Raw genomic sequence first — 27,482 nt, 5'->3', positions numbered from 1 at the left:
TGTTTTATTTATTCCTACACAAGTGTAACATGACTGAAAACTGTGATGCATTAAGCAATCCAATTGTCTTGTTTCCCTTACCTTAATTATGTGTTCTTTGGCTTTAAAGTGATACGTTTTATCCCTATGGTGTTTGGTAGGGGGTTAATGGTGTGGTTATGGAATGTAGGGGTGGTAACAGCAGCTACATGCTTATGGACACAGATTTTAAGCAAATACATTTTAATATTCTTACTCATTCATATTCAACGTTCCACACATCATCTCTTAAGTATTAATATAGGTATTTCTTTAGTGTTAGTAGTTATGTCGACCTGAACATCTACAAAGGTACATTTCAATTGAAGTTGAAACTCATTGTTGGACAAAAACAGCATGAACATAGTTGGGGATCTAGGACGTTTGACCTGTTGCATTTTATTGTGAGTGTGCATGTTACCCTGGTACGTGTGTACCAAGGAATTGTGTTTGGATTCACAATAAGATTCCTTACATATTCTGTATAAGTAGTGACTTCCTTTAAATTGCATGAGACAATTTGAAAAACAACCAACATTTTTTATTTGAATTTGCTTGCAGTTTTCAAAATGAGCTATTGCTGAGGTCCAGTCAATTGATTTTACTCTTCATGAATGATTGTCACACCATGCTGGCATATTGCGGAGAAGAAGGCGAATGGTAGACCTTATGGAGGCCAATGCACATCCTTTAACCTGACATAGTTTGCTCTATGCATACAATGATCACAGGAAATACAATGATGGAACTTAGGGCTTCTGTGAGATGTGAGTATCTGCAGAAATCCACAATCTGTTTGTAATGCTAGCTCCTGTCTCAAAGTAACGCCTTATCTTGCATCACCTGTAGAAAACTTGAAATTATATATTGCATACACTGAAAGAAGACCGGGAAGTTCTACGTCTTATGGTGAGGTAGTTTATAACAAAATCTATTTGAGAAATATCTATATAATATATATTTATATTTGTATTCTTTTAAGGTGCGGAGTGTATTTGACAAGTAAAATAATGAGTTTGAGATTATTTTGTTGTAGAATGCATCCATGGAGAGAATGTAAATCATAAATGCTTGTATGCAATCCTCTGTTCAATAAATGTGTTCTGCATTCATAGTATCAACTTTGTGTCTCTCCATAACCAATGTCCTTTGAGGGCGTCAATATATTGAGTGGAAAGTTTGGCAAATATTGAACAATTATTCATTTAGGGGTCCGTTTCCGTTATGTCCGAATTGCATGAAACATAGTATGTTTTCATTATATATTGCTTGGACCAAAACCAAGATATCCTGTGAATCGTTGCGACTTCAAATCCTTAAAAAGGGCGTCACCCAATAGCCAATAATCTCCATAATCGTATATGATCTAGTACACGTTTAAACGACGTTTCAATTCAGCGCGGATTTCTAAAATGTAAGTTTAAGACGGTCCCTAGTTGGCGTAAACCGTTTTCCACAGTCAGCTAAAATCGTAGTGCTCGAAACGAAATACCAGTCGAGTTTACCGACTTCTGTCTAGGCTAGGGTTACTCGAGAAAAGGAGTTATATGGGACGACGACATTGTTTTTTTCAATCAAATCCATGCATGTCTTTTACAAGTGCGAACTTGTCGCGTATGACAATCTATTTTGCTTGGAGTCTGGATAGAGCTACACTCGATCATCACAAGACATCCTTGTTTGTTCCTGCTTCTGTCACGAGGTTTTCGTAGATATACCTCTGCCTCAAAACAGCAGTCCGGGACATTTCATATCCTGCAGACATACAAGCCAGAGACCCACTTGGGGAAAAATACTTAAAAAGGAACCAAAATGCTTTCGTTGGAGGAGGTAAAATCATTTTTAGGTCGTGCAGGGCAATCTCACGTTCTTCAGTTCTGGTCCGAGTTGTCTGAGGATGAGAGGAACGACTTTCTCATCGAATTGTCTGGACTGGATCTGAACGCGTTGAAGCGACACTGCGAAGAAGCGGTCTCTGCTGCGGCGTCCCAGCCTGAAAGAGTGGATCCGCACATAGAGCCGGTCACTGAGGAGTTTGTGGGCAGCCTCCTGAAGAGTGATCAAGCCACCCTTGTTCAGTGGGAAAATGAAGGTATTCTATTCTGGTAGATCGTTTTTTTTTTTTGGTCATAAACTACGTTTTTTTAACGTAGCTTATGTGAAATTACGTTTCTCGTGTATTCTACAATATCTTTGTCTTCAGTCTAAGATTTGTTTAACCTACAACATGCAGACTTGTTACCTTGTTGTGTTTTGTCTATTTTCAACAAAATAACCTTGAATATCTCAGCTGTCGAGATGGAGTGGAATCCATTAATCTGAGTAAAAAAAAAGATTTAAAGTCACAAATGCACTCGTAATTAAAAAAATAAAATAAACGTAATCTAAATGATAATGATAGAGAAATGTTTAACTGTAAAATATAACAGTGGGATTAGCGCCCCCTCTTGTAAAAGACATGCAACTGCATTTTATTGTGGTTAGAATTTCCCAAAAGCTTGTCTCCTGCCTGACCAGACATCATGTTTTCGCAGGGTGGTTGCAGATCTCAGAGAATAGAGTTGGAGTTCTGCTTTTGGCCGGTGGTCAGGGCACGCGACTTGGTGTCCCATACCCCAAAGGGATGTTCGATGTAGGGCTCCCAAGTGGGAAAACCCTTTACCAAATCCAGTCGGAACGCATTCGCAAAATACAGAATCTGGCAGATTTGAAACATGAAACCAAATGCACTGTCCCATGGTAAGATTTCAAAGAAGATGAATAGTTTGAGAATAGTCTGAAAAAGAGCCTCATAAAGCCTGTTGAGTGTTGTCTCAAAGAGTTGATGAAGCGGAATTAGCTTTTGTCTATCTATCTACTTTGATTAAGAAGGATACACTGACAAATCACATGTGTGTATCTGTGTGTTTAACTCTGTACTCCTAAGGTACATAATGACCAGCGAATTCACCCTGAGCCCCACAGAAAGTTTCTTCAAGGAGAACGATTACTTCGGCCTGGATCCGTCCAACGTTGTGATGTTTGAGCAGAGGATGATCCCCGCCGTGACCTTTGATGGAAAGGTCCTCCTGCAGGACAAAGGGAAGATCGCCATGGCACCGGGTACGGACACTTCCAATCAGCAATCTTGGTTCTAGATCCCAGCTGAGTGGGGAAATTCAGTGTTTAGATCAAAGATGGACATTAGGGGAATACTATATTTTTACACAAAGTGGTGTCACCTGGTTAAGTGGTATTGGGTTTTTGCTGAATTCATTTGTCCACTCAGCATCTTTGTGGCGGTTCATGAAAAAAAGATATACTGACAGAATCCGCGTGACCATAACGATCTCAGACACCAACACGATTACTCCCAAGGCAATTTGTTTTGCCTTTAAGGTATCTTAAAAGTCTATGGATTCTACTATTGAAGCTGTTTTAATTATACTTCCAGAAATATCGTGTGTCTCTAAAAACTTCCGGAGACGGAAGACACGCTCAGACTGAATTACAAAGTGAAAAGAAAGTAAACTATCAGGCTTCCGTTCGATAAATATCTTGCTAAAAAGTCTGTGCGCTCCCGGTTAGATGGAAACGGCGGTCTATACCAGGCCTTGTTGGACAGCAAGGTGCTGGAGGACATGGAGGGGCGAGGGGTGGAGTACCTCCACGTGTACTGTGTGGACAACATCCTGGTGAAGCTGGCAGACCCCCATTTCATCGGATTCTGTGTGAGCAGAGGAGCCGACTGTGGCGCCAAGGTACACACGCCGAGGGATGGCAGGATCCTGATAGGGACGGGAATCAGCCGGGACCTCAGCATACGATGGGACAGAGCTTTGAGGGCCGAGACCATACTGCGATTCGGTCAATATTGCGATGCAATATTAGGGTTTAGTGTTGGGGTTCCGGCTTGGACTTCATTGTTTCATTTTTTTATGATTGTGGCCTTACAGAAGATCAACACATGATGTGAATTGCTTTTAGGTGAAATTGGTCTAAAAACAGCCTCTAAGCTATCGAATGTACTCTTTTGACATAATCTGTGTGTGTGTGTGTGTGTGTGTGTGTAAGGTGGTGCCGAAGGCGTCCCCCAGCGAGCCGGTGGGGTTGGTGTGCAGGGTGGACGGCGTGGTTCAGGTGGTGGAGTACAGCGAGATCCGGCCAGAGACGGCGGAGCGAAGGGGGGCCGGAGGAGAGCTGGTGTTCAGCGCTGGAAACATCTGCAATCACTTCTTCACCAGGGCCTTTCTGCAGGAAGTCGCACAGTAAGAGGCTCTCACTTCAGTACACACATGGTTATTTGGAGATCTGTTTCCATCCAAACTAAATAAGGGGAGATATTTACACCGAGGTTAATTTTAGAGGGGGTGGTGAATTATACTTGAGGAGTTACTTGATGGATTTAGACCAAAAATGTCCAACAATCTTTTTTAGGACTCTCAGGTTTTCGTGATTTATTATTTATGTTTACTTTGATTAATGTTGTTTTCGTATTTTAGGTCAAGCTCATGTTGTTGAGTTTAAGTCCGAGTTCACCTTGATAATCGGTGCCTTTGTGTGGGTGTGTTTGTTATTCCACAGGGAGCACCAGGGCAAACTGAAGCAACACGTTGCACTCAAGAAGGTTCCTTTCGTTGATGAATGTGGAAATCATGTAAAACCCTCCAAACCTAACGGCATCAAGATGGAGAAATTCGTTTTTGACGTCTTTCCATTCGCACGGTGGGCTACGACACAAATGTTTGTCCGTGTGTGTGTGTGTGTGTGTGTGTGTGTGTGTGTGTTTGTGTGTCTGTGCCTGTGTGCTTCTCTCTCTGCATTATCTCCCTCTTTGTTTATCATCAGGAAATTGACGACACATCTCATTTGTTCCAACAGCTATCAGCTTATATAATAGATAGGAATTTGTAATACCATGATACCAGTTGTAATGATGTGCGTAAGATTGTCTGTTCTTAACTTTTGTCTTGTCTTTTTACATTTTCATTATGTGACATTAAGTCTTGCACATGGACAGCAAAACAATTTCTTTGGATTTAATGTAGTTCGAACTCGAACAGCTCGTAGTAAAACCTCCTCACTCTGTTGTTCGTCATAAGGAATTTCGTGGCCTTTGAGGTGGTACGGGAGGAGGAGTTCTCTCCTCTGAAGAACGCAGACGGCGCCCCCACAGACACCCCCACCACGGCCCGACGCTCCCTGCTGTGGCAGCACTACCGCTGGGCCCTGGCGGCTGGGGCCTTCTTCTCAGACGACCACGGGAAGACTGCGCCCACCAGGTCTTTAGCGGAGCTCTGTTTGATCACAATATACCCACGTCCAAATTAAGCAAACTTTGTATCAAAGAGCCACTTGCAGGTTTGCAGTTAATTATGTGGAAGGAAAGTGTGGCGTAAACAGAACTAGAACTAGCTTTAACGCAGCGTAACTGAAGGTAAGACCAATCTAGAGCTGCGTGAAAGGCAAGTGGGATCGAAATGTTGAGCCTTATCATTTCTTAATCATATTTAACGTTCAAGGGACCACCACCAACTATAGAGGACCAAGTGTGTCGAGGAAATAATGAACCTTTTTTTTTCATGGCATTGCGAATCGACTTGCAATTTAAGCACGCTTCAAGCAAGTTATTTCACAGTCAAGTTCAGTAAAAAACGCAGGGATGCCAACCCTTTGGTTCTTCAACTGGTAAAGGGAAATGTACTGTACCAAGCAAGTGCTTGTTGAGTTTCATATAGGGTGACAGCCATAGAAGATCCTTATGTAACGTGAAATGTATATCACAAAGTGAGTGTTTCGTGTGTTTCGTGTAGGGTGACAGCTGAAGAAGATCCTCCTGTTCGGTGTGAGATCTCCCCTCTAGTGTCCTACTTTGGAGAGGTGAGGTCATTAACTAAACGCCTTCTGTGCGCTCTTTAAACCACATCAATGTCTTTCTAAGCTTATGCATTGTAATGTGCTTTCATGTGATTTCAATGTCTAAATGAGAAATAACACTGAATTGTTCCTCATTTATAAATTGATGTGATGTGATGTGATGTTGGATATAATGACATCACCCTACATAGATAGCCTGGGAGCAGTAGCAAAATAGACCAATGACACTTGGCTTCTCTTTTTGCCTGTAGGGCCTGGAGCTGCTCCTGAGAGGGTCAACCCTACCATCGCCCTTCATTCTGGATGAGAAGAGAGCAAAGGACCTGCCAACTCTGTGAAACATCACATTATATATTCTGGACATCACAGCCAGTAGACTATTGGCTTGCTGCACAAAGGTTCACAACACAAATAAATCATTGTAGTGAGTTACCCCATGCATGGATGCGGCACACAATAATTTTAAGTGTTGTTAAATCATAAATAAGATGGTAAAAGTAGAAAAGGGATCAGCAAAATTATTCTTAAATAAAATGAGGGTTGAGTAGGAAGCAAATCTCCAAATAGAAACAAATAATCAGTGTTCCATTAATGCAATGAGTCATCCGCCAGCATTTCAAATGTTCTATATGTTAAACATTGTTTAAAATAATTGCCCATATGTAGTTATTTAAATAGTTATTATTGTAACCGAAGGTCATATTTCAATGTGCTTAGCAAAGATTTGACAGAAATTTCAAATGAAAAATATTGTATAAGTACATACAGCTTTATAAGGATGAAAAGGGACGGTTTAAAATGTTGTTGTTTATGAATGTGAATTAAAACCCTAGTGTTTACCCCTGGTTTGTTTGATATACTCAAAAAAAAAAGTTGGTCATGCAATGTAAAAAAAAAGATAAAATACAAGGTGAATAGCACAGACGTATAGGCTATTACGAATATGTCATTATGATCTAAGCTTGTACAGATGTCATTGGACCTGACATAGTACAGTACAGGCTTTGGGAAGAGAGGAAGGATCAAATATCCCTTAAGCGTGCCATACTAGTGGGGCTTCTCACGTGACAGATGAAGACCAATGAAAGTGAACCTTCATAACAACAATCTACAACAAACAGTAGCGGATCGACGACTCTTTTGTACCGTTCTATAGTATTGTATCAATATTCTTTGTTTTTGTTGCACTTGTTTTTTTGGTCGACTGATTTATTGACTCTTAGTGCGACGTTTAAATATTAATTAGTCAACTGTGTGATCTTTGGAATCTGACGCTTAGCACACAACGTCGCAGATGCTGTACGATAAATCCAACGATCGTGCGATATACATTATGCATTGTTTTTTTTGATGTACAGCGGACTATTTTGTTTTTGGATATTTGCTTTTTGCGATTGTAAAAAATGAAGGACTTTTATCAAACAACTTATTGGGGCAGTGGCTGCCTGCTTGCTAGCTAGATCTCTCATGGTCGGACGCACTTGAGCCCAGCGGGGGTCCTGGAGGGGAGCGGACTGTGATCCATGGAGAAGTCGCGGAGGTTGACGCTCTTAACATGCTAGGACGATGTTCAAAAATGTATTCGGCTCAGGGTTCCTTGTACGAACAGCTCATGTTGTTTTGACATGGGTCATCACTCTCATCCTGTTCCTGCATGATACAGGTAAGAGACGCGTTGTGCGGTTAAAATTAGATGTTCATATCCGCTGTGACGTCTGTTTGTTGTTGTTGTCCTGCAACATTCCGTCTACTGAAGGTGGTGTTTTGTTTTTTGAAAGATCTGAGGAAGCATGAAGAGAATGGCAGGCTTGTTCAGCCCGTGCTCTTCGTCCTGCTGGTGCTGGTGTCCGTCTTGCTTTATTTCGCCGTCTCCCTGATGGACCCTGGATTCATCCTCAACGATGACAACGGTTTGCAGGTGACTCGTTTTTGCATGATGCTATTGGCATATCATTTTAGGATGTGTGTTGATAAAGTGTTAATACTTGATGTAGAACTAACTTAAGGAAAACTATTATAGAGGTACTGCTGTTTCATTTAACAGCCTGAAGAACAATATAAATAGGCCTACACATTAATTTTATTACAGTTTATTTCCCACCACAGGACAGCTTTCATTGTTCTGTGATGGGAGGCATAGAGATCCATGATGTAATAGTTAACCTGTATATTACTGCTTTTCTTGTCTTGTGTGTATCATCTTATACCTCAGTACCTGGATGACAGCATTCATGTAATTGTATGCATGTAATGTTAATGCATTCAACAGTAACATTGGCAATGTGACACCTTGTTTATTTGGATATTCTAATCCGCTTGCAACCTCTGAATTCTTATTGCAACCATGAACACAAAATATGATGATGGCACAATACGGTGGGATTTAAGAGGTTAAGAGAATCAGTGACGGGGTCTTTCTGGTCCCCTCTCTCTGTAGCGTTGTGAGGCCATCCTGATCCTGTGAGTTCCCATACCGGTGCTCTTCCAACACCTAACCCTGACCTCTGACCCCTGTGCTAACAGTTCACCCTGGGGACTACAGAGGAGCAGCAGGACATGATCCCTCCCCCCACCTCCAAGTCCCTGCGCCAGCGCCGCTGCGGACACTGCCTGCTTCAGGTACACTGCAGCGTCGGCCCTTACTCCCACCGTCCTCAGCCAGGGCCCAGTGGTGGGTTGCATTGGTCCTCAGACTCTGGGGCCTAGTTAGACAATTGGCCAGAAACCGTCCCTATTCACAGAGCCTGTCATCAGGGGATCGTAGGGCCAACAAACACAGGTGTCGTTCATAACGCTAATTGTGCGTCTGCTACTTTAATGTACCAGGGAACCATAATTAGTGTAATGAGCGACACCTGTGTTTGACCTAAGATGCAAAAGCTATGAACAGAGCCTGTTAAAATTGATGTTGAAATTGTCTGCTTTCAAAGGTCAAAGTTCAAGTTGACAGTCGGCTTTATTGTCAATTCCAACAAATGTGCAAGACAAATAGGTAATATAAAAAAAGAAGTCATATTTACAATAGGTGAATATGAGTGGTCTTGATGTGGTATGTGATTTGTTGACTGCAACTTTATTCCATGGTCTGATGTGTCCTCATTCGGTATTCGGTGGGCACATATCAACAAACACGGGTTTGAACGTGCAATGTTCTTTTTTTAGAACGACTGGGGTGCATTACCTGTTTCCGAACCTGCGGTTTGAGAAGCGGTGCCTTACGTCACCCACTGTGGGACGATACATGTGTGTCATGGACAGCTTGAACCTGCCACGGCCGTCCCCTGCAATCTAACACGGGAGCGCTCGGCGGTATAGAATAACAATAGCATTATCCCCGTAGCCAAGTTCTCCGTTACACCACCCCAACTCGATTCCGCAGAAGAAAACACATTATATTGTGGAATATTCTAATGTCTTTGTCGACAACGCGGGTTTGATTTGAATTTCTTGGGCCAAATGGTCGTTTCCCAGCAGTCTTTGATGCAAGCGTACAGTACATCTGTCGATGGACCATTGCTACTCAGACACCATAGCGTGTCAAAGCAGTGAGGGGTTGATTCTTTAAGCCCATGCTGATTGAAAGACAAACGCTCTTACCACTAAGTCCCATGGCAGTTGTCTGGGACCGTCATTCTGACACTCTTACAGAGTACAGCGTGTGTTTGGTTTCAGTAGCCAAGGGCCTATCTCAACAATCTCTTTCTCTCGCTCATTCAAGGAATTGTGTAATGATGCAGGTGAGAACAGGCTGGGGGAATAGTATTCAATGCTCAGGGTTTCGCTACGTCTTCATTTCAACAGGTTCTGAGAACTTGGGGAACGAGAAAAGTACCTAGTGCAGCCTCAGCAAGGTCATGAGGTGATAAGGGGAAATAGTTTGCGTTGATACATTTTGTAGTAATGAAAGGCTTTTTTAAAAAAAAAGGCGTTCATTGATTCCATGTTCCAACTTTAACATTTTTTTAAACAAATAGAATACTATATGAGATTTCTTTGAATATTTCAGATAGGCCATTCGAATATGATCTATGAAAATGTCTGTGTGTGTGTGTGTGTGTGTGTGTGTGTGTGCGCGCGTGCGTGCGTGTTTCCAAAGCAGCAGCCAATGAGGTCCAAGCACTGCCAGACGTGTCAGCACTGCGTGCGTCGCTATGACCACCACTGCCCCTGGATCGAGAACTGCGTGGGCGAGCGGAACCACCGCTGGTTCGTGCTCTACCTGGCCGTCCAGCTGCTGGTGCTGCTGTGGGGGCTGCACATGGCCTGGTGAGTGGAGGAGGACCCCCTCCATGACGCCCTGCATGCAGTCAGGGCGGCCCCCCTTCATTGCGTGATTGTGCAATAGTGCGAAAGCTAATCTAATTTGCATTGCTTTGGGGCGTATGCGTCCCGAAAGGTTGCATTTGATATGAAAATAGAGGAGAAAAATCGAATGGATGCATTTAATTTTGGACGCCTTGTACTTGAATTACAAACTGTAACAGCTCGTTGGTGTTAAGAGTGCTAGAGTCTTGTGAGTCTGAGGAATCCCTACAGCTCAATATGGGACTTGATGTGAAATGATGGCGAGGTTGGCAAATTGAGTCAATGTTCTTTTCATCGCAATGAATAATCGCACAATATCGTGCGAGATAATCTCAATTATAATTCTGACAAAATAGTGCAGCCCTTCATACACTGCTCATCCCTCAGGGCTCTTTACCGACTTTTCTTTTCACCCCAATAGGGAGTCATCTAAAAAAGTGAGGGGTATGTGCACGAAAAGACGTGCATGTGTGTGTGTGTGCGTTAATTAATGGACAAGATCAACAGAGGGATATCCACAAAGTACAAAACCAAAAACATCCGGCACGTGACAAGACAGACACTGGGCTTCGTAAGTGTTTGTTTCTAAAAAAACGCACAAACGGCGCTCCCTAAAGTCCCGTCTCCTCTCCCCCAGGACGGGCTTCAGTGCGGCGGGCACGTGGCAGGCGTGGCTGCGCTCCAACGGCGTGCTGCTGGCGGCGGCGGCGGCGGTGGCCCTGCTCTCGCTGACGGTGCTGCTGCTCCTGGGGTCCCACCTCTACCTCGTCTCCCTCAACACCACCACCTGGGAGTTCATGTCCCGCCACCGCATCTCCTACCTGCGGCACTGCGGCGCCGACGAGAACCCCTTCGACCGCGGCGCCGCCCGCAACCTGTGGGGCTTCTTCTGTGCGCCGGGCGGGTCCGCGGTGGTGTGGGAGCAGGTGTACTTCAGAGAGGGCAGCGACCCCGTGTGACCGGCCCCGGAAGGACCCGCCATCGCAAAGAGGAATTTTTTTTATTTTTTTTACGGTTTTCTTTTTTTTTTAGACAGCAAAGTATGGGAGAGGTGGGGAGGAATTGCACCAAAGGACCATGGGAAGGATTCGAACCCGGTTCACTGCGATCAGGACTGAGCCTGTATGGTATGTGCTCAACCTGGTGAGGGGCACCCCATAGGTGTGTGTGTGTGTGTGTGTGTGTGTGTGTGTGTGTGTGTGTGTGTGTGTGTGTGTGTGTGTGTGTGTGTGTGTGTGTGTGTGTGTGTGTGTGTGTGTGTGTTCTGCTTCCCTGTATTTGATGTGTCTCAAAGGGAAACCGGCAATGAGAGCACAGTGCAGCAGTCGGAAGCAGATCAAATCAAATCCTGAAGGGGAGATCCAGTCCGCCCGAGCTGAGGTGAACCCGTTCCAGGGTTTGTGGTCAACCAGTTACATGAGTGGGAAAAGTGAAGATGTTCTCGACTGAATTTGAATAATCTTTTTTAACCGTTCTGAAATAAGTGAATACTATGACATGAAATAAGCTAAGACGTAGATATAGTCTGTTTCATTTGTTTATACTTTATTAGGAGATTAATACTGTTTGCAACAAACTGTGTTTCATTCTCAAACAATTGTTTACAATCTTTAAAGTGTATAAGCAACAACCGATATTGTTTTAGTGTATATCCTTTGCGTTTAAGTGTGTAGTTTGAGTGGTTTGGCGAAGGATTGTAAAACCCCTGTAACACACAAGCTTAGAATGACTTGTTTATGCACTTCCATCCTACTGGACCTTACTCCTGCCCTGTTCCTTAAGTCATTTGTATCCACCCATTTATATTTATAACCGTGTGACTCTGAGCTCTGAAACTATAGTTCGTGGACTTTTTACTTGAAATGGAAATTTACTGAAATGGAAACTTGCATTACGGTTTGACAGCTCTCCCAAGCATGCATACCAGATCAAAATCCATCCTCGGCAGATTTATTTTCTATACTCTTGATGTACCGTTTACACTTAACAGTGATTCTGTGGTTGTTTTGATATTATCTGTGCTGTGTTTTATTAACTCTACACAAAAATAACTTTACAGGGTTCATTTTGCACAATTAATTTTTTTCTACTACTGTAATAGTATTTAATTATGTTTTGAGTACTTTGTTAAAAAGTGTATTTCTTTTTGTTCAGTACAATCCTTGTGTGCTACATTTTCCGATAGTGAACATTTCAATCAATTTTGTATTTTTGACTACTATTTTGAAATAGAGGTTTTGAGAGGTTTGACTTTTGTATTTGTAGTTTTTAATACAGCTACTCTAAATCCCTCATGCATTGTTTGGTATTCCCATGAGGCTTTTCCCTGTGAAATAGATACTCTTAAGCAATAAATGTATTTAACTTACAGTATCTGTTGTATTGGAAAAAGTGCTAAATGCAAGTTAATGTCAGTGAAAGATGTTGTGGAAACAAAATGATAACATTTGTGTGCTTATCTTTATTTTATAATGGTAATAAAATTAATATGAATAAAAAAACAAAACCATTGTTTGATGGATCAAAATTTATTTCGATTTCCCTTCATTGATTAAATCAATATCGTCTTTCATAGCATTTTGAAACAATAGTTAGCTACATTTCAGGTACTGGCCGATGATAAAATTTGCCCAACTAGTACGACAGAATTGAATACCAGTAGTTGTCCACTACATAATATTCAAATATTATAGATTAGAACAATTGACAACATGACCTACAATTCAACATTCAGATGACATCTAACTTCTTTGTAAACCAATAAAAATGTATAGTGTTATAAAGGAGGCAGTATTGGCCCATTTTAGAATATTTGTCATGTCGATTTCATATGAGCACTTCAGACATTACATACTATTCAAATTATTCTAAAAACTAGTTGAACATTAAAAATTCTACAATAAGCAGACCAACGCCCAAGTACATATTTTTGACATCTATAACAAATTCTTTATAAATGTAGACTACAATTCATGAGAAAAACAGGGTTATTTACAAAGCGTAGTAAAGCTTAAGACAAACATTTTACATTAACAAGATATTCAAACTAACAAACTACAGTAAGTATGGCACTGACTCCTGGCCCCTCATTTCAACCAATCAGCAACGATAGCATCGCGTGTTTGGGGCCATCACGGTCACTCCATTGTAGTGTTTGATTCATCGAGTCCCTGAGGATGGAGTTGGACCAACAGCACCCAAACTAAAGCAGCCTTTGAGTTCATTCCTTTGTTATAAAAGACGTAAAAAAAATAATAAAGATGGGGACACAACAACCACAGAGACAAAGTCCTCAGACGTAAAGGCTACGAGGCGAAAGAGGAGGCGCTGGTGGGAGGTCAGAAGGCCGGGGGGGGTGAGCTCGAGGAGGAGAAGTCAAAGTCGGAGAAGACGTCCTGCTCCTCGCGGCTCAGGACGTAGGGCGTGCGTGGCGGGGTGAGCACCGGCTTCAGGTGGGTGAACTCCTCGTCGAAGTTGCTCACGTCCTCCGGGGTCTTGATGACCGGGACGAACGGGGGCTTCACCTTCTTGGCCAGGAGAGCGTTCCAGTCCATCCCCTGTCAACGCATGGAAACGTTCCTGCGTTACGGGGGCCCGACGACGCAACGACACTACTTTGGATGTGAATGCTGTGGTAGTTTGATGCAGTTTAATCTATCAGTAGACCTACCGTTTTTTTCGTATATTTAAAAAGGATGATCATCAGATACCACACATATGTGTTTCATAGCTATAGCAATGCTTGTGTTTGAATTTGCTCCCGTTATTAAAGCAGGATATTTCATTGATTATTACCCGAAAGAAATTGTGTCTTTTCACTTCCTTGGCGTCCTCCTCTCCTCCGCCAAGCCTCTTCTCCGGGTCCTTCTGCAGCAGCTGCACCACCACAGAGGAGGAACTCATGTGAACCACAGCTTTTGGGAGTCAAAATTTGACCTTTTCAGTTATTTCCATCTTTAAGTCGTTGGCATTGCCTAGCTTAGCATTAGATGTCCAACGTCACCCGGCTTTGAGTTCTTGTTACCAGCCATAGTTAGCGGTGAACGACTAGATGCTGCTAGCATGTTAGCCTTAAATTGTTTCAGATATACAACAACAACATGACACATAATGACTTCACCATGTGCTGCATTCATTGTTGTGGCTATACATATTTAAAATGGGCGAGGTGATTAAGTAATGGAATAAGAAGTTAGTCTTGATTTTGTCGTCAAAGGAAATGGATCCGGATGTGATGCAGACGTGATCAAGTAACACAACACAACACAACACTTTGGGCGGTGTAATGGTGGTATTTAGGGACACAGACCTTCTGGATGACTTCTTCCGATCCGGGCGTCAGGAAGCGGGGGTAGCGCACCTCATCGTTGACGATACTGTCAAACACTTCCTCCTCGTCATCACCAGGGAAGGGGGACTGAAAATGTGAGAAATAAATGAATGAATACATAACTCACGACTTGTAGATAGCCTTACAAATTGAGAACCGGGATGTCATTTCATTGAAAAAACGTTTTCAGGATTAAAACGTTTTTGGTGTTTGGTTTGGCCTTTTCGTCGTTTTAGAACATGGAGGTTAACGAAAGGTTACAGACAACTGCTCTAATCATTAGGTAGATAGGGTAACTTACTGTGACTTATCTATGAGAATAGATCATATTCCAGATATTTGGGAATAGCACGTCATTGAAACGAGAGAAACATGTAAATAGGGACGACCATAACCCAGTTTCCCCGCTGGAGCAGGTCTCCCTCCTCATGGACCCAGCTGATATTTGAGAGTCAAACATCATCCGTGTGTAGTGGCATTTTACCTTCCAGGAACCGGGGAGCAGCACTATGCATTCGACATGGATCCAGTAGGACGTGCATCGACATGAACTCACCTCTCCCACCAGCATCTCGTAGATCAGCACCCCCAGCCCCCACCAGTCCACACTGCGGGTGTAGTTGTTCTCCGTCAGCACCTCGGGGGCCAGGAACTCGGGGGTGCCGCAGAAGGTGGTGGTCCGGTCCCCATGGGCCATACCTACAGAACGCACACAGGTGGGGGGGGGGTGAGACCGTGACATGACATGAGGCTAGACTGGTTTCCCCGAGGGGTTCCAGTGCCAGTGTTCCGCTGCAGGTATGTACTGTGCAATGGAGAGCTGTAACAAAATGTAAACTATTGAATTTACAGCTATTAATATTAGATATTTATTTAATTCCAATAATTTACTGTCCAGTTTGTGTTTCTCTGTAACTTTTTCTCTCTATATTGCATTGGTGAAGGAGCCTGAGACTCAAGAATCTCATTGGCAACGACTGCTGCTGTAATTGTTGTGCAGATGACCAATAAACCATCTTGAATCTTTAAACTTGAAAGAGCGTGTACTCAATATGCAATGACATCATGGAACAACATGGAACTACACTTACTTTGAGGTAAGGGTTAGAAACAGTGAGAACCACTCTTGGATTAGGCTGTTTCCATGAGGTTTCAACATATGGAGTAAATACTTGTTGAGTGTGTGTGCGGATGTTGGCTGGTTTCAGCAGCCTCACCTGGCCCGAGTCACACTGACTAAACTCTGGCACTGGGTGGGGCTGCACACCTGTTGCACATTGAGGAATCGATGTGCACAGGTTTAACCAGACATCACCACACACGCACGCACACTCACACTCGCACACAGGGAGATCGCGCGCATGGGAACAGCACCGGCTCAGGTATCACTGTTTGCAAAGCGTACAATAAACCGGTTTTCCACCATCACGTCTATGCATCTATACCTGGAGGAGCCTGGTAAAAGTCACCTAGGGTGGAGTGTGGACTGGACCTTGTAACAATGGTGTCACAGGTGGTTTATAACACAGTTCAGCCCTGTAAGGAGGACCGGATGGGGAGAGGTACCGAAACCCTTCCTAACCGCACAACAGGCCAATTCAATGACCCTACTGTCAAATGTGTTTGAACCTTGAGCATATTAAACCGCAATCTTACATAAAACTAATTTTTAACTTAAATACATGACTCTTAAAAAACCTTTGATTGAAGATGCTATGATTTGGTCCCAGTCCAAATCCCATCATGAATCCACAAAGTTTTAAAAAGGTAGGGAGCAGAGAGGGGACCTTTTCTTGGTTGTTTCCAAACCTTGCTCTCTTCTGCTCTTTTCGGTTCTCCCTGTCTTAACAACTCTCGAATCTTACCTGCAGCACCATTAAATGCACATATTGCCGCTTTATTAAGGGATTTACCTTCCTTGCAGAGACCAAAGTCTGCTATCCTGACAAAGCCGTCCGCATCCATCAGCAGGTTATCCAGTTTCAGATCCCTGGAGGGCAGAAAGAAAAGTCTGCACCCTGCGTCCGTCCATGAAACGTAACACTGAGTGCATCTGGGAGACGGACCCACCTGTACACGATGCTGTTGGCGTGCAGGAACTCCAGCCCCAGCAGTACGCAGGAAGAGTAGAACCTGGACACACACACACACACAGTTAATTTATGGTTTAATACTATAATAATGAAATACAAAACCAGTAGAGTATTGCAGACATGAGGATATCCTAAAGCCAGTTCAGCATCCAAGCTAAAGCCTTCCCATCTGCGGTTAACATGTGTTATTATGTTACACATTGTCAGGCCGGGGCAGAGACGTGAACCTATGTTTTGTTCTTGTGTGTTTGCATGGATCCCATCTCCCTCTCTTTAAAAGGTGACATATTATACCACCAGGTGTGAGTGTGATTAGCCGTTACAAGCCGTTTTTTAAAATCTGCCTCTTCTGACATCCCAAGTGGGCGTGTCCGCCTAGATGGATGACGGCTAGATGAGCAACGTTTGCTACAGTCCACTGTGTAGGCTGGTAGACTGATCTATCCAGCGTGCATCTAGGTGGAAACGCCCACTTGTAATGTCAGAAGAGGCCGATTTTCAAAACGGCTTGTAAGGCTAATCACACTCACACCTGGTGGTACAATAGGTCGCCTTTAACCCATTACAGATAGGAACGTACCTTCAGAGTGAATCATTCCTTGCTATAACTTGCCAATCCTTCGCTAATCCAGCTGAATGTATCTAATGCCTTGCCTGTGGCTGTGGGCTCACCGGGTCTGTTTGTCGCTGAAGACGCCATTGTGGATGTGCGTCATGAGGTCTCCTCCCGGGGAGTAGGCCATGATGAAGCACACGTGGTCGGCCGTCTGGAAGCAGCCGTGCAGGTTGACCAGGAAGGGGTGCTGGGCGACGTTGATCGTCTCGAAGATCCTCTTCTCACACTGCAGGCTGCCAGGGTGCCGATCGCATGAGTCACAACGGACGCAAGGGAGCGTCAACAAAGAATCATATCTTTGTGTTTGTTGACCCTCTAGCCAGTATGTTTACTCAATCCACCTAGCGTGTCAAAGAGCACATCTTCAAGTGGCAGATTAGAGTGACATTGTTAAACTCTTAAATACCACTGTTTATATATTTATAATTAATATAATAATATTTATAATTATAAATTCAACTTATAGAGCGCTTTTCTAAATACTCATAGTTGCTTAACAGAGTGAACAAAGAATAAAATAATTTTATAATAATGTGTATAAGTAAAAAGATAACATGGGTAACAACAAAACTGGAATAGGTATATAAGACTAGGGATAGTTAAAAGGAGGGAGGGGAGACAACGGAAGGAGTTTATGTGTTGAAAGCGATCTTGAAAGGTGAGTTTTAAGGGCCTGTTTAAATTATGACAGCGTGCTAGCCTGTCGGATGTATATCCGACAGGCAAGTTAAAGCTAGTAAAATGCTAGTGTTTAAAGCTAGTATTGCTAGGAAAATGCCTCCAACAGGTTTAACTTGCGTGTCATGGTTCCCTCACCTGTCGACCTCATTGCGTGTCATGATGTCACCCTTCTTCAGAGCCTTGATGGCGTACATTTTCCCGGAGCGCTTATGTTCCGCGAGCAGAACCTTGATGCAGTTATAAAGGATAAAAGGATGGATGTTACGCCAAGTAAGCCTGAATCCCTCATAGACACAGTCTCAAATATATCTATAGGAATACATATCATACAAATAGTATCTATTTACAATCACACCCATATAAACACCATGAATCACACGCACCTTTCCAAAGTGGCCTCTTCCTAGAACTGATAGACAGCGGAAGTCTTCCATCTGAATCCCCTTTTTACGCCTGCAAGGACAACATAGATAAAGAGCATAAACAACACAATTGAATGACCAAAATGTGATAACGGATTGAAGTGATACATTTGTCTATGGTCATTATACTTGACTTGTACATCCTGGATGAATCAGCAGTGTCTTGGCAAATGGGCTGCATACCATATTGTAATCTTTACATCGACATGCCTCACATTCTCCCACACTGACAGCACTGTCCACCATGTGAGGTGAGGCGTCATGTTTAAACAACAGACCCTTCAGATACTACTGGCTGGCTGACATGCTTGAGACGACAAATGCACAACCATCACATGTTCCACGTTTAAAAAGACAAAAATCAAACGTGTAAACCAGTTCTTATCATGCAGGCTGTTGCGGCACATGAAAAAAAACATACAAAAACACACACACACACACACACACACACACACACACACACACACAGGAAAAAAAATACTCACTTTAAAGATTGTGGAGTGAACCGTGGGTTCTCCTTGGAACCATGGAACTGGTTCACTGCATCGTCTAAGGCCGACTAGTATGACAGAAGCAGAGAGTTTTAACTAAAGTTCGAGTTTTAGCACGGAATTGATACACAAGAGAAGGTTTAACCCCTGCTGTGATTTCAGGTGTTTTGTGTGACCATAAAAGGGCGTACCGTCTGTGTGTTCCTGGCGGCTGTGCTCGGTGCCCTGGAGGAAGGAGGACTCTCCTCGTTGAAGTTGAGCTTGGGGACGGCGGGCTCTCTGGAAGGCAGTACGAGAACAATGATGAAATACAGGCTTTGCAACCACAATCACCATCGCACTGTAGATCGGTTCAAAGTAAGACTGGAGACCTTTAATGTAACTGGACTTTACAGCTGGGTCAAATTACAAATTGGTATCTGCTCAATGACTTTGGGCTCTGGTCCTCTTTTTTTGTTTGCCTCTTCATCCTTAGTATCAATATGAGCATTTACATAGTGTATATAAAGTTTAACTATGTCAAATACTGCGGCATTTAAATCAAGACTAGAAGGGGAGTCTTTCTTCAAAATCCCAACATTTTCCAAAGGGGCCGCAAAAGGGAGTGGGGGGGTCGAGTAGAGGGCCTCTAGAAGGCGTGGGGTTACCCCGGGCGGCCCGCCTTGGCTGTGGTGCCCCTGCCGATGAAGGGGGGGCTCAGGTCTTCCAGGGAGCTGCAGGGGGGAAGGATGCTCATGATCATCAGGCGTCCCCAGGTGGTGAAGTTCATGTTCATCTGAGACGCGCGCAGGAAGTTCTTCCCTGCAGGCGGGGGGGAGGGAGGTCAGCTACAACAACCGAGTAGACAGTGCAGCGAGGGGTTTTCAGCGTCGTTGACCCGTGGGTAAGGAAGTTGGTATTGATATTGGCGATTCGAGTTTTTGCCTTAAAAATGTTACATCGGGAGCCATCTGCCATCCCTGACCTCATCACGGTGGACCGATTATTGATTAAGGTCGAATCATTGCATACGAAAAAGTGTTAAAATGCAAAATGTCAAACATTCTCAAATCAAATCAAGTCATATCTGGGCCACTTCATAGCGCAGAAATCATGTGAAAGAAGCGAGGTGGACTCTGTGAGAGACGATTCTGTAATACTTATCCATTTGCCCTTTTTATTCAAATCGTAATTAAACTGACACTTTAGATTTTACAATAGCCCTCGTCACCGGATCCCTGGGAAATGCCACAGAACACAGAAGGCCTGGGAGAACCCCCCCCCCCCCCCCCCCCCCAGCAGTGATCTGAGGAGGGAGTCCAGTGAAATAGGTAGGCGGAGGTACCTTTTTCTTTAGGGAATATTCTCCTCTGCCTCTGGAGCTTGGTACGCCGCTCGATGACCGGATTAATGAATGTCACCTGGAGAGGGGATCCATGCAAACACACGGGACCAAGAAATAAAGGTTCACATCTCTGCCCTGGCCTGACAATGTGTAACATCATATCATATGTTAACCACAGATAGGAAGGCTTTATGCTAGGACGGTACACTGGCTTTTAGGATAGCATCAGGTCTTTGCAACACTGTACTGTTTTGTATTTCATTATGACAACATGAAACCATACAAATAAGAATGACTCGATGGTAGTAAATGTCTGTCTATCTGTCTGTCTGTCTGTCTGTCTGTCTATCTATCCGTCTGTCTGTCTGACCTCTATGAAGAGCATGCCCTGGGGCTCCAGGCTCAGGCACATGCCGTGCCGCTGGTTGTCCAGGAAGTCCTCCAGGCGCAGGAACTTCACGCCACACATGGAGCGCCAGTCCCGCCAGTACACCGCAATCTCCAGCTCCCGGGACTAGGACCATTAAAACCATTCACATCATGACCCAGTCCTTACATGTCAAAGAAAATAAGTTCAAGGCACACCAACTTAAAGTTGTCGGGCACGATTATGAGAAATGTCACGCATTACTACCAGGAGATAATATATACATTGTGTACTAGGTTATAAACAATTGTACAGTGCAGACGGATACTATAGGCTCTCAAAAATGGCTATGGATACCACAGGCGTTGCATTATTAGTTAATGTCTATTGGAATGGAGCAAGACATTAGTGCATTAGGTGGAGCATTTACTTTATAATAATGCAAATCCTAAATAGTATTAGTAATAGTATTATATAAGTAACCCACCAGGATTATGTAACGAATCCCACAGATTCATCACTGCACACCTAGCGTTGCCTCAAGGCACACCGATCGGGAGCCACCGGCGCCAGTGGGTCATTCAAACACACACACACACACACACACACCGAAACCTTGTGACAACACACTTTGCATGGCTCCCCTCTCCGGCGGCCAACACTCACCCTCTCCAGGTCTATGCTGAAGCTCTGTCCCCAGGCCTCCTTGCCCAGCGGTTTCCAGGCCGTGTGGCCCACTATCCGGTTGTCCACCTTCAGAACAGCGCTGATCTCCGCTGAGGGGAACGCACACAATGACTCGAGTCAGCGAAAGAGACGGTGACATCGAACGATATAGAAGCTCTGCTGAATGGACACATTGACAACGTAAATAATAAGAATTAGGGCTAGGGAGATGCATTTGATTAATGGGACAAGAGTACAAAATCTTTTTCTATCACTTTGTTATAAGCACTTAATAAAAAAGGATTTTGGACGCATTTATCACAATTATCTAATTGCATACCAAAAACTGCAAATTTCGATGCACATGCAATTAATTGTGCAGCCCTAGTATGAGGGCAGAGTCAAAGTGGCTCACAAGAAAGCTCATCAGCTCTGGCGGTCTTCCCGTTGGCGCCGCGTCCTGAGAAGCCGGCCCTCAGCTTGCCCGACCGGCCCTCCGAGGGGCTCCCCGGGGGGCCCCCCATGCCGGCCTGTTGGATCCGTCCCGGGACGATCTCCAGCAGCTCCTGGCAGCCCATCAGGCACACCTCCAGACGGCCTGTGTACAGGGCGCCCCTTCTGCCCGTCAGCTTAGGGGGGGGGTCCCACAGCATTTGCTTGTGTGTATACATGTGTATATGTAGGTATACTATACATCATGTACTGTATAGACTTTTATAATGCATAATTATGTTCATGTATGAATTGCCTTTATCGCAAGTTTAATTTAACTTAAGGAAGCAGGTAGTAGTTTCTAATAGTTGTATGATTCAATGAAAGGGGGTGGGATTAAACAAGTGTATACTTCTTCCCACTCCTTTTCCAATTTGTTAAAAAACAAAGAGGAAAACATGATCCTTGTTTTTGTTTCTGCCAATTGGTATTTTTCTTGCATATTTGAAATGAACTAAAATCAATCAATCAAATAGTATCGATTGGTGGAAGGGAGGGGGGGGGGGGGGGGGGGGTTGAGCCGACCTGTGAGGCTGGCTGGCTTGAAGAAGGAGGCGTAGGAGGTGGGGCCGGGGGAGTGCAGCCGGGTGGGGCTGTCCAGCGAGCTGCTGCGCACGGCGTTGACGTTGACGTGCGTCAGGTCCTGCTTGATGGAGCCGTGTCTGGGGTGGTCCGAGGGCAGCTCCGCCAGGCGCTTCTCCAGGGACAGGTGCAGCAGGTCCACCTTCTGGCAGGACTCGCTCATGGTGGCCTGGGCCTGAGGGGAAAAAAAAGGGGAATAACACGCTGAAGACAAGCCACGGGAAGGCCATAGAACTAGGGGCAGGGCGAAGGTACGAGCCATCTGTAAAAACGACGACGAATGGAAAAAAAGGATTCGAAAGATTATGCACAATTGAAGTGATTCCTCCCGGAGAACCGATTTCTTTATTGACTCCGAGGGGGGAGTGTTTCCATTAAAATTGCTCAGCTCAAGACAATACAAGAAAAAGAAAAGAAAAGGAAAACATTTCAACAAAATAACCACGTAAGGGCAACACAATCAATGGGAAATAATGTGCATATGTAAAAATAAATGTCATGTGTACAGAAATGGGTCAAAGATGTGCATATGTACAAAGACTGTATTCATGTCAATAAATAAAAAATATATATATATTGTGCCGTGATGAAAATAAGGCAGGAATCCACCACTCCAGCCTCAGTGTAACGTGTCTCCCCCTGCTGTTACCTCGGCCAGGAGCCGGCGGTCCTGCACCTTGCGCCTGCTCAGCTGCTTAGCCACGTTCTTGGCGCCGTCCGACACGGCGGCTTCGATCTTCAGGTGATGCCTGAGCTCGGCCACCCGCACCTCCAGAGAGCTGTTCTCAAAGGGACCACCTGGCCGGTAAGTCAAGATACTGTAAGTAGTCTGGTTTTTATTAGTACAACAGCATGTCACAGACACACACACACACACACACACACACACACACAGTGGATTTTTTTTTATTGGAGCTATATCTGTGGTTGAATTTATTTTTGTGGGTATAACTTAATAACACTAGTTATACTTTTCACTACGGTTAAATAAGACAAAAGCTTTCTTTCAAAACCATCTGTAAGACATTCAGAGGATCCTATGCTGCATGTTTAATGGGGTGACTAGCAGGGGCCGGTACATGCGGTGCAGTGAATGAACCCAATCCCGAATACTATATTATGGGTAGACTGACCGTCCACAGCGTTGCGCTCTCCTTTGGGCTGGCCGACCTTGATGATCTGCATGCGGAGCAGCTCTATCTTGGTGCGGCTGTCTTGCAGCATCCGCTGGGCTGTGCACAGCAGCTTACGGTCCTGGAGAGAGAGAGGGGTCAGAAGATCAGAGCAGGGTCAGACACAACAGGTGGATAATGATAACACACACACACGGTAAAGAAGTCAACACACAATCAATGTATCGCCTTGAGGCAAGGCTAACATGTAACAGATTATGAATGGATCTCCATGTTCAAATACATGCATTTCAAAATATAAAGTGTATAAAATATAGGAAAGGTACAGGTAGAATGGACATCCATATGTTTTGCAACACTTTCAAAAATATCAGCGACCTATTTAATATGCTTCTTGGAAATCTCCAGACATTACAGAAACTCTGTTACAAAAATTAAAAGTCAAACTCAATACCGTAAGTGGATTATTTTAGCATTGGTGGCCTATAGGGACTCTCTCTCTCTCTCTCTCTCTCTCTCTCTCTCTCTCTCTCTCTCTCTCTCTCTCTCTCTCTCTCTCTCTCTCTCTCTCTCTCTCTCTCTCTCTCTCTCTCTCTCTCTCTCTCTCTCTCTCTCTCTCTCTCTCTCTCTCTCTCTCTCTCTCTCTCTCTCTCTCTCTCTCTCTCTCTCCCCAAGTCAGTTGTAACTAGGCGTTCGAATGGTTATGCCGGTGAGTGTGATTAGCTGTTAGAAGCCGTTTAGAAAATTGTCCTCTTCTGACATCACAAGTGGGCGTGTCCACCTAGCTGTATGACGTTTGCTACAGTCCACTGGGTAGGATGGTAGACTGATCTATCCAGCTTACATCTAGGTGGACACGCCCACTTGTGATGTCAGAAGAGGCTTTATTTCAATACGTCTTGTATCGGCTAATCACACTCACACCTGGTGGTATAATATGGGACCTATAAAGTTGATACCAAAACAACTTTGCACACTCTTGCACTCAGTGTACTTCCTTGATTGTATCAGTGGAAAACTATAAATAAATATAAATTTGGTGTATGGGGAAACGCCCACCTTGACCGAGGTGCTGGTGTAGGTCTGGATGAAGTTCTCCGCGCCCTGCTTCACCTTGACCTCCATGGTGAGCTGCTTCTTCAGCGTGTTGACGCGGACGGCGCGGGGGGACGTGACATCCTCCCAGCGGCGGACCTCGGGTGCCTGGGGGTCCTCGGCCCCTGGAGGAGATAAGATGGAGGTGAGGAACAGGTCGGGCACATGGCTCAGGCTCACAGGTCAGAATTTAGATCAGTAATCTAGAGTCTGATAGCAGACTCGCTCAAATCAAGGGGTGATTAAGGGCGTTTCACTTTCTTCCTTTCATTTTTGTTTCGACCAATCATGTTGCTGGAGGTGGGGATCTGTGAGCATGTTATTGGCTATTATTGGCAAACACAAACTGGGCCACCAAAAGTAAACTGTAAAACAATGAGAGAATATTAGTTCCTATTCAAGAGCCATCCACCCCTATTGTTAACCTGTCGCCACTCTTCCTGAACAATCTGGGCAAGACACAGTACACACTTGGGAATTACACAATAACACAATGAATATTATGCTGCATCACGTGAACAATCCCAAAGTAGAAATACATTATTATAAAACCGACAACGCTAAAACCAGGATAGTATTTTGTAGTAGCACAAAACCGCTATTCTCCCCCACTCTTAATTTCGGTTCTAATAAAATGTGTAAACAATAACAATGTAGCCTATGTGGATTTATCTCAAAACCTAAATCATCATATCAACCTTAATGCATCACTTTGCGCATATAGCCCACTGCGGTCGTGAATCGTGACATGCAGGCCAGGACGCTCAGGTCCAAGTCGGACTCAGTTCAGGTGACCTGCCCCTCGTCGGCTCACCTGTGGCGTGGTCCTTCTCCGTGGCCATGGCCCTGGAGTGGAGCTCCTGCAGCTCCAAGTGCAGCCGCTCCAGCTTGCGGCTGGACGCCTTCAGCTGGCCCTCCACCTCCGACACGCTCTTGCGGTTGGTCACGGCGCGCCGCAGCCTCTCCGCCGCCTCCTTGATCTTCAGCTCCCGCTGGATCTCCTGCCGGATGAGGGTCCGGGCGTCCTCAAGCCGCTGCTGGAACTGCGGATCCAAGATGTCGCCATCCCCTAAACCCTGCAGGCCGCCGCCCTGTAGCGTAGAGGACAGCGGACAACAAAACAATGACGACGACGGCGATGACAACAACCGATTGCTACATTCAAATGATAAAACAGATTATGGAAAGACAAATCCTTGATTTACAGCAGGGCAGGGCTAGAATTTGCGTGAGTTTTGAGGGAAGAAAAAGGCCACCTAATTCAGAAATTTGGTCAGTGTCACACACCAGCGAAAAGGACAAGGGAATAGGGCAAAAGGCCCAAACTATCAAATTATATAGTACAGTATACATATTAGTATTCTTGTTTTACAAATCACATCGACAACAGGCCTAACCTTTTTCCTCGTTTTGATTACAGTGTCAATGTTTCAACTCGATTTAAAGAGAATATAGAGTATAAGCCATACTGGCGTAACTGATACTGGTGTGTCCATTGCATAATTATAACATTCAGCAATGAAATCATTTTGTACAAGTTAAATTTCAAGGAGTTTCCCATTGCCCACACATGACATACCTAGTCTATATCGCTAATAACAACAATAAGCATAAACAATGACTACGCTAGTTTAGAGGCACAAGAAGAAAAAAAGAAAAGAAAAATTACACAACACTACCTTCTGCTAAAGCAGTATACTGCATCCTACAAGCAGGTTTACACAACTATATTATTTACTAATATTATGAATATCACAGAGAATTAAATTTATCAATATGCCTACACATTGATTGAAATAATTTTCCACGACAGACATTCAGCAAGAGGAAATGAAATGACGTGAACGATCATCCAACTCAGTGTCTCAAAGAAAACAATGTTGCGCTGTGAGAAAAGGAAAAGGTCGGCATCACATCAAAAAATAACATTATAAAGTGTGTAAACGGTTTATAATAATTGGTATACTATATTGCTCTTTATGTTTCGTTCGTTACTTTAAAAGGACGCCGAGATGGCAAGGGAGGAGGAATCCAGGTAAACAGGAAAAACAGGTGCGTCCTTGATTTAGTAGCTATATCAAAACAAGTTACCGTGAGATTACCCAAAGTATGCATTCGAATTAATACAACAAATCGTTGATGACATTTAATCATTAACATTACTTTAAGATCCACTCTTTTTTTTAAATAGATTTAGCAATCGGAAATAGCCTACCTGTACCGCCAAACCTGACATGGCTGTCAACTCCGTCCGTCCACGGGAAGCTAGTTGGGCATTCACAGCACACCCCAGTTAGAGCTCAGGTTCCTGATCTACAGATGTGATGGTTACCCGCCCTCCGAGTATATTTATTAAAACAACTAATTAAGACACCAATCCGAAAGCATTCTGGGTTAAACCTTCATTCTCCATTTAAATGTGGTGGCTTCAATAATAAGAAGTTGCAGCAATCTCAGGCTTCTCCAATTGTTTGAAATTAACCAGCGCTCGAGGGCAACGTCAGCAAGGGTCCGTTGGATTGGTGGACTTCAGAGTGACAGGTCAATGAAGTAACCAATCATGTCGCATTATTCAAAGCACCTGCCAGTCTACTTTGAATACTGCGATACCTTCTGCTGCCGAGGAGGTGCTTTGAAAGGTGCTTTGAATGTGTAGGTCATTTAAGAGGAAAGACCATCAAGGCAGGTGAGGGGCAGAAACCCCTTGGTTATTTCCCGGTTTAGAATCTTAGATTATTTTAAGCATTTGAATTTAAATTATATAAATTGGAAATTATATTGTAGTAGGTAGGCTACGTGGACATGCCAAAGATACATCACCATATATATTTTATGGACAATTAATAGATGTCAGATTAACTTGACAGTGGTACAGATTACCTTTTAAACATAAAAAAAAAAATACAATTCAACACCAACCTACAGTGATATTCCAAATACTTAGAAAACACGTACAATTTGAATTATGGGCCAAAGTGTTTGGCCCATGGATATACATCCACGTATATTCA

General features: G+C 43.9%; 3 protein-coding genes across 3 annotated transcripts; 2 read left to right on the top strand and 1 right to left on the bottom strand.

Annotated features, from left to right (window-relative positions):
- The first annotated feature begins 1,469 nt into the window (after positions 1-1,469).
- On the top strand, positions 1,470-6,713 carry uap1l1 (UDP-N-acetylglucosamine pyrophosphorylase 1 like 1). Its single transcript, XM_079734609.1, has 9 exons — positions 1,470-2,110; positions 2,553-2,757; positions 2,945-3,120; positions 3,586-3,758; positions 4,072-4,265; positions 4,582-4,722; positions 5,100-5,279; positions 5,811-5,877; positions 6,126-6,713. Exons 1-9 carry the CDS (start codon positions 1,831-1,833, stop codon positions 6,210-6,212), a joined length of 1,503 nt encoding a protein of 500 aa, XP_079590735.1. The 5' UTR covers positions 1,470-1,830; the 3' UTR covers positions 6,213-6,713.
- Positions 6,714-7,246: 533 nt separating this feature from the next.
- zdhhc12b (zDHHC palmitoyltransferase 12b) lies at positions 7,247-11,253 on the top strand. Its single transcript, XM_079734868.1, has 5 exons — positions 7,247-7,537; positions 7,653-7,792; positions 8,398-8,493; positions 9,974-10,140; positions 10,817-11,253. The coding sequence occupies exons 1-5, from the start codon at positions 7,441-7,443 to the stop codon at positions 11,136-11,138; spliced, it is 822 nt and encodes a 273-aa protein (XP_079590994.1). The 5' UTR covers positions 7,247-7,440; the 3' UTR covers positions 11,139-11,253.
- Positions 11,254-12,672: 1,419 nt separating this feature from the next.
- pkn3 (protein kinase N3) lies at positions 12,673-26,928 on the bottom strand. Its single transcript, XM_079734867.1, has 22 exons — positions 26,687-26,928; positions 25,286-25,562; positions 24,436-24,596; positions 23,377-23,497; positions 22,893-23,041; positions 22,187-22,418; positions 21,585-21,767; positions 21,170-21,279; positions 20,507-20,650; positions 20,137-20,212; positions 19,460-19,613; positions 19,004-19,091; positions 18,807-18,880; positions 18,283-18,352; positions 18,035-18,126; positions 17,275-17,451; positions 16,580-16,642; positions 16,423-16,499; positions 15,066-15,208; positions 14,489-14,596; positions 13,975-14,055; positions 12,673-13,736 (listed from the first exon to the last, which is right to left on the bottom strand). Exons 1-22 carry the CDS (start codon positions 26,705-26,707, stop codon positions 13,518-13,520), a joined length of 2,820 nt encoding a protein of 939 aa, XP_079590993.1. The 5' UTR covers positions 26,708-26,928; the 3' UTR covers positions 12,673-13,517.
- Between the last annotated feature and the right edge of the window lie 554 nt (positions 26,929-27,482).

This window comes from Pollachius pollachius, assembly GCF_949987615.1.
Source record: "Pollachius pollachius genome assembly, chromosome: 4".
In the NCBI taxonomy this organism is placed as follows: domain Eukaryota; kingdom Metazoa; phylum Chordata; class Actinopteri; order Gadiformes; family Gadidae; genus Pollachius; species Pollachius pollachius.
The sequence above is the reverse complement of the archived record's forward strand: the minus strand, read 5'-3'. Positions and strand labels throughout refer to the sequence as shown.

Excerpts from the sequence above, each read along its gene's own strand:
- uap1l1 (XM_079734609.1), top strand. The coding sequence starts at position 1,831 with ATGCTTTCGTTGGAGGAGGTAAAATCATTTTTAGGTCGTGCAGGGCAA. Across the intron at positions 3,121-3,585 it reads GAAGATCGCCATGGCACCGG|ATGGAAACGGCGGTCTATAC; the intron begins GTACGGACACTT and ends GCTCCCGGTTAG. Across the intron at positions 4,266-4,581 it reads TTTCTGCAGGAAGTCGCACA|GGAGCACCAGGGCAAACTGA; the intron begins GTAAGAGGCTCT and ends GTTATTCCACAG.
- zdhhc12b (XM_079734868.1), top strand. The coding sequence starts at position 7,441 with ATGTTCAAAAATGTATTCGGCTCAGGGTTCCTTGTACGAACAGCTCAT. Across the intron at positions 7,538-7,652 it reads CCTGTTCCTGCATGATACAG|ATCTGAGGAAGCATGAAGAG; the intron begins GTAAGAGACGCG and ends GTTTTTTGAAAG. Across the intron at positions 7,793-8,397 it reads ACGATGACAACGGTTTGCAG|TTCACCCTGGGGACTACAGA; the intron begins GTGACTCGTTTT and ends CTGTGCTAACAG.
- pkn3 (XM_079734867.1), bottom strand. The coding sequence starts at position 26,707 with ATGTCAGGTTTGGCGGTACAG. Across the intron at positions 18,881-19,003 it reads CCGCCAGGAACACACAGACG|TCGGCCTTAGACGATGCAGT; the intron begins GTACGCCCTTTT and ends CTGTCATACTAG. Across the intron at positions 14,597-15,065 it reads ACGAGATGCTGGTGGGAGAG|TCCCCCTTCCCTGGTGATGA; the intron begins GTGAGTTCATGT and ends TCACATTTTCAG.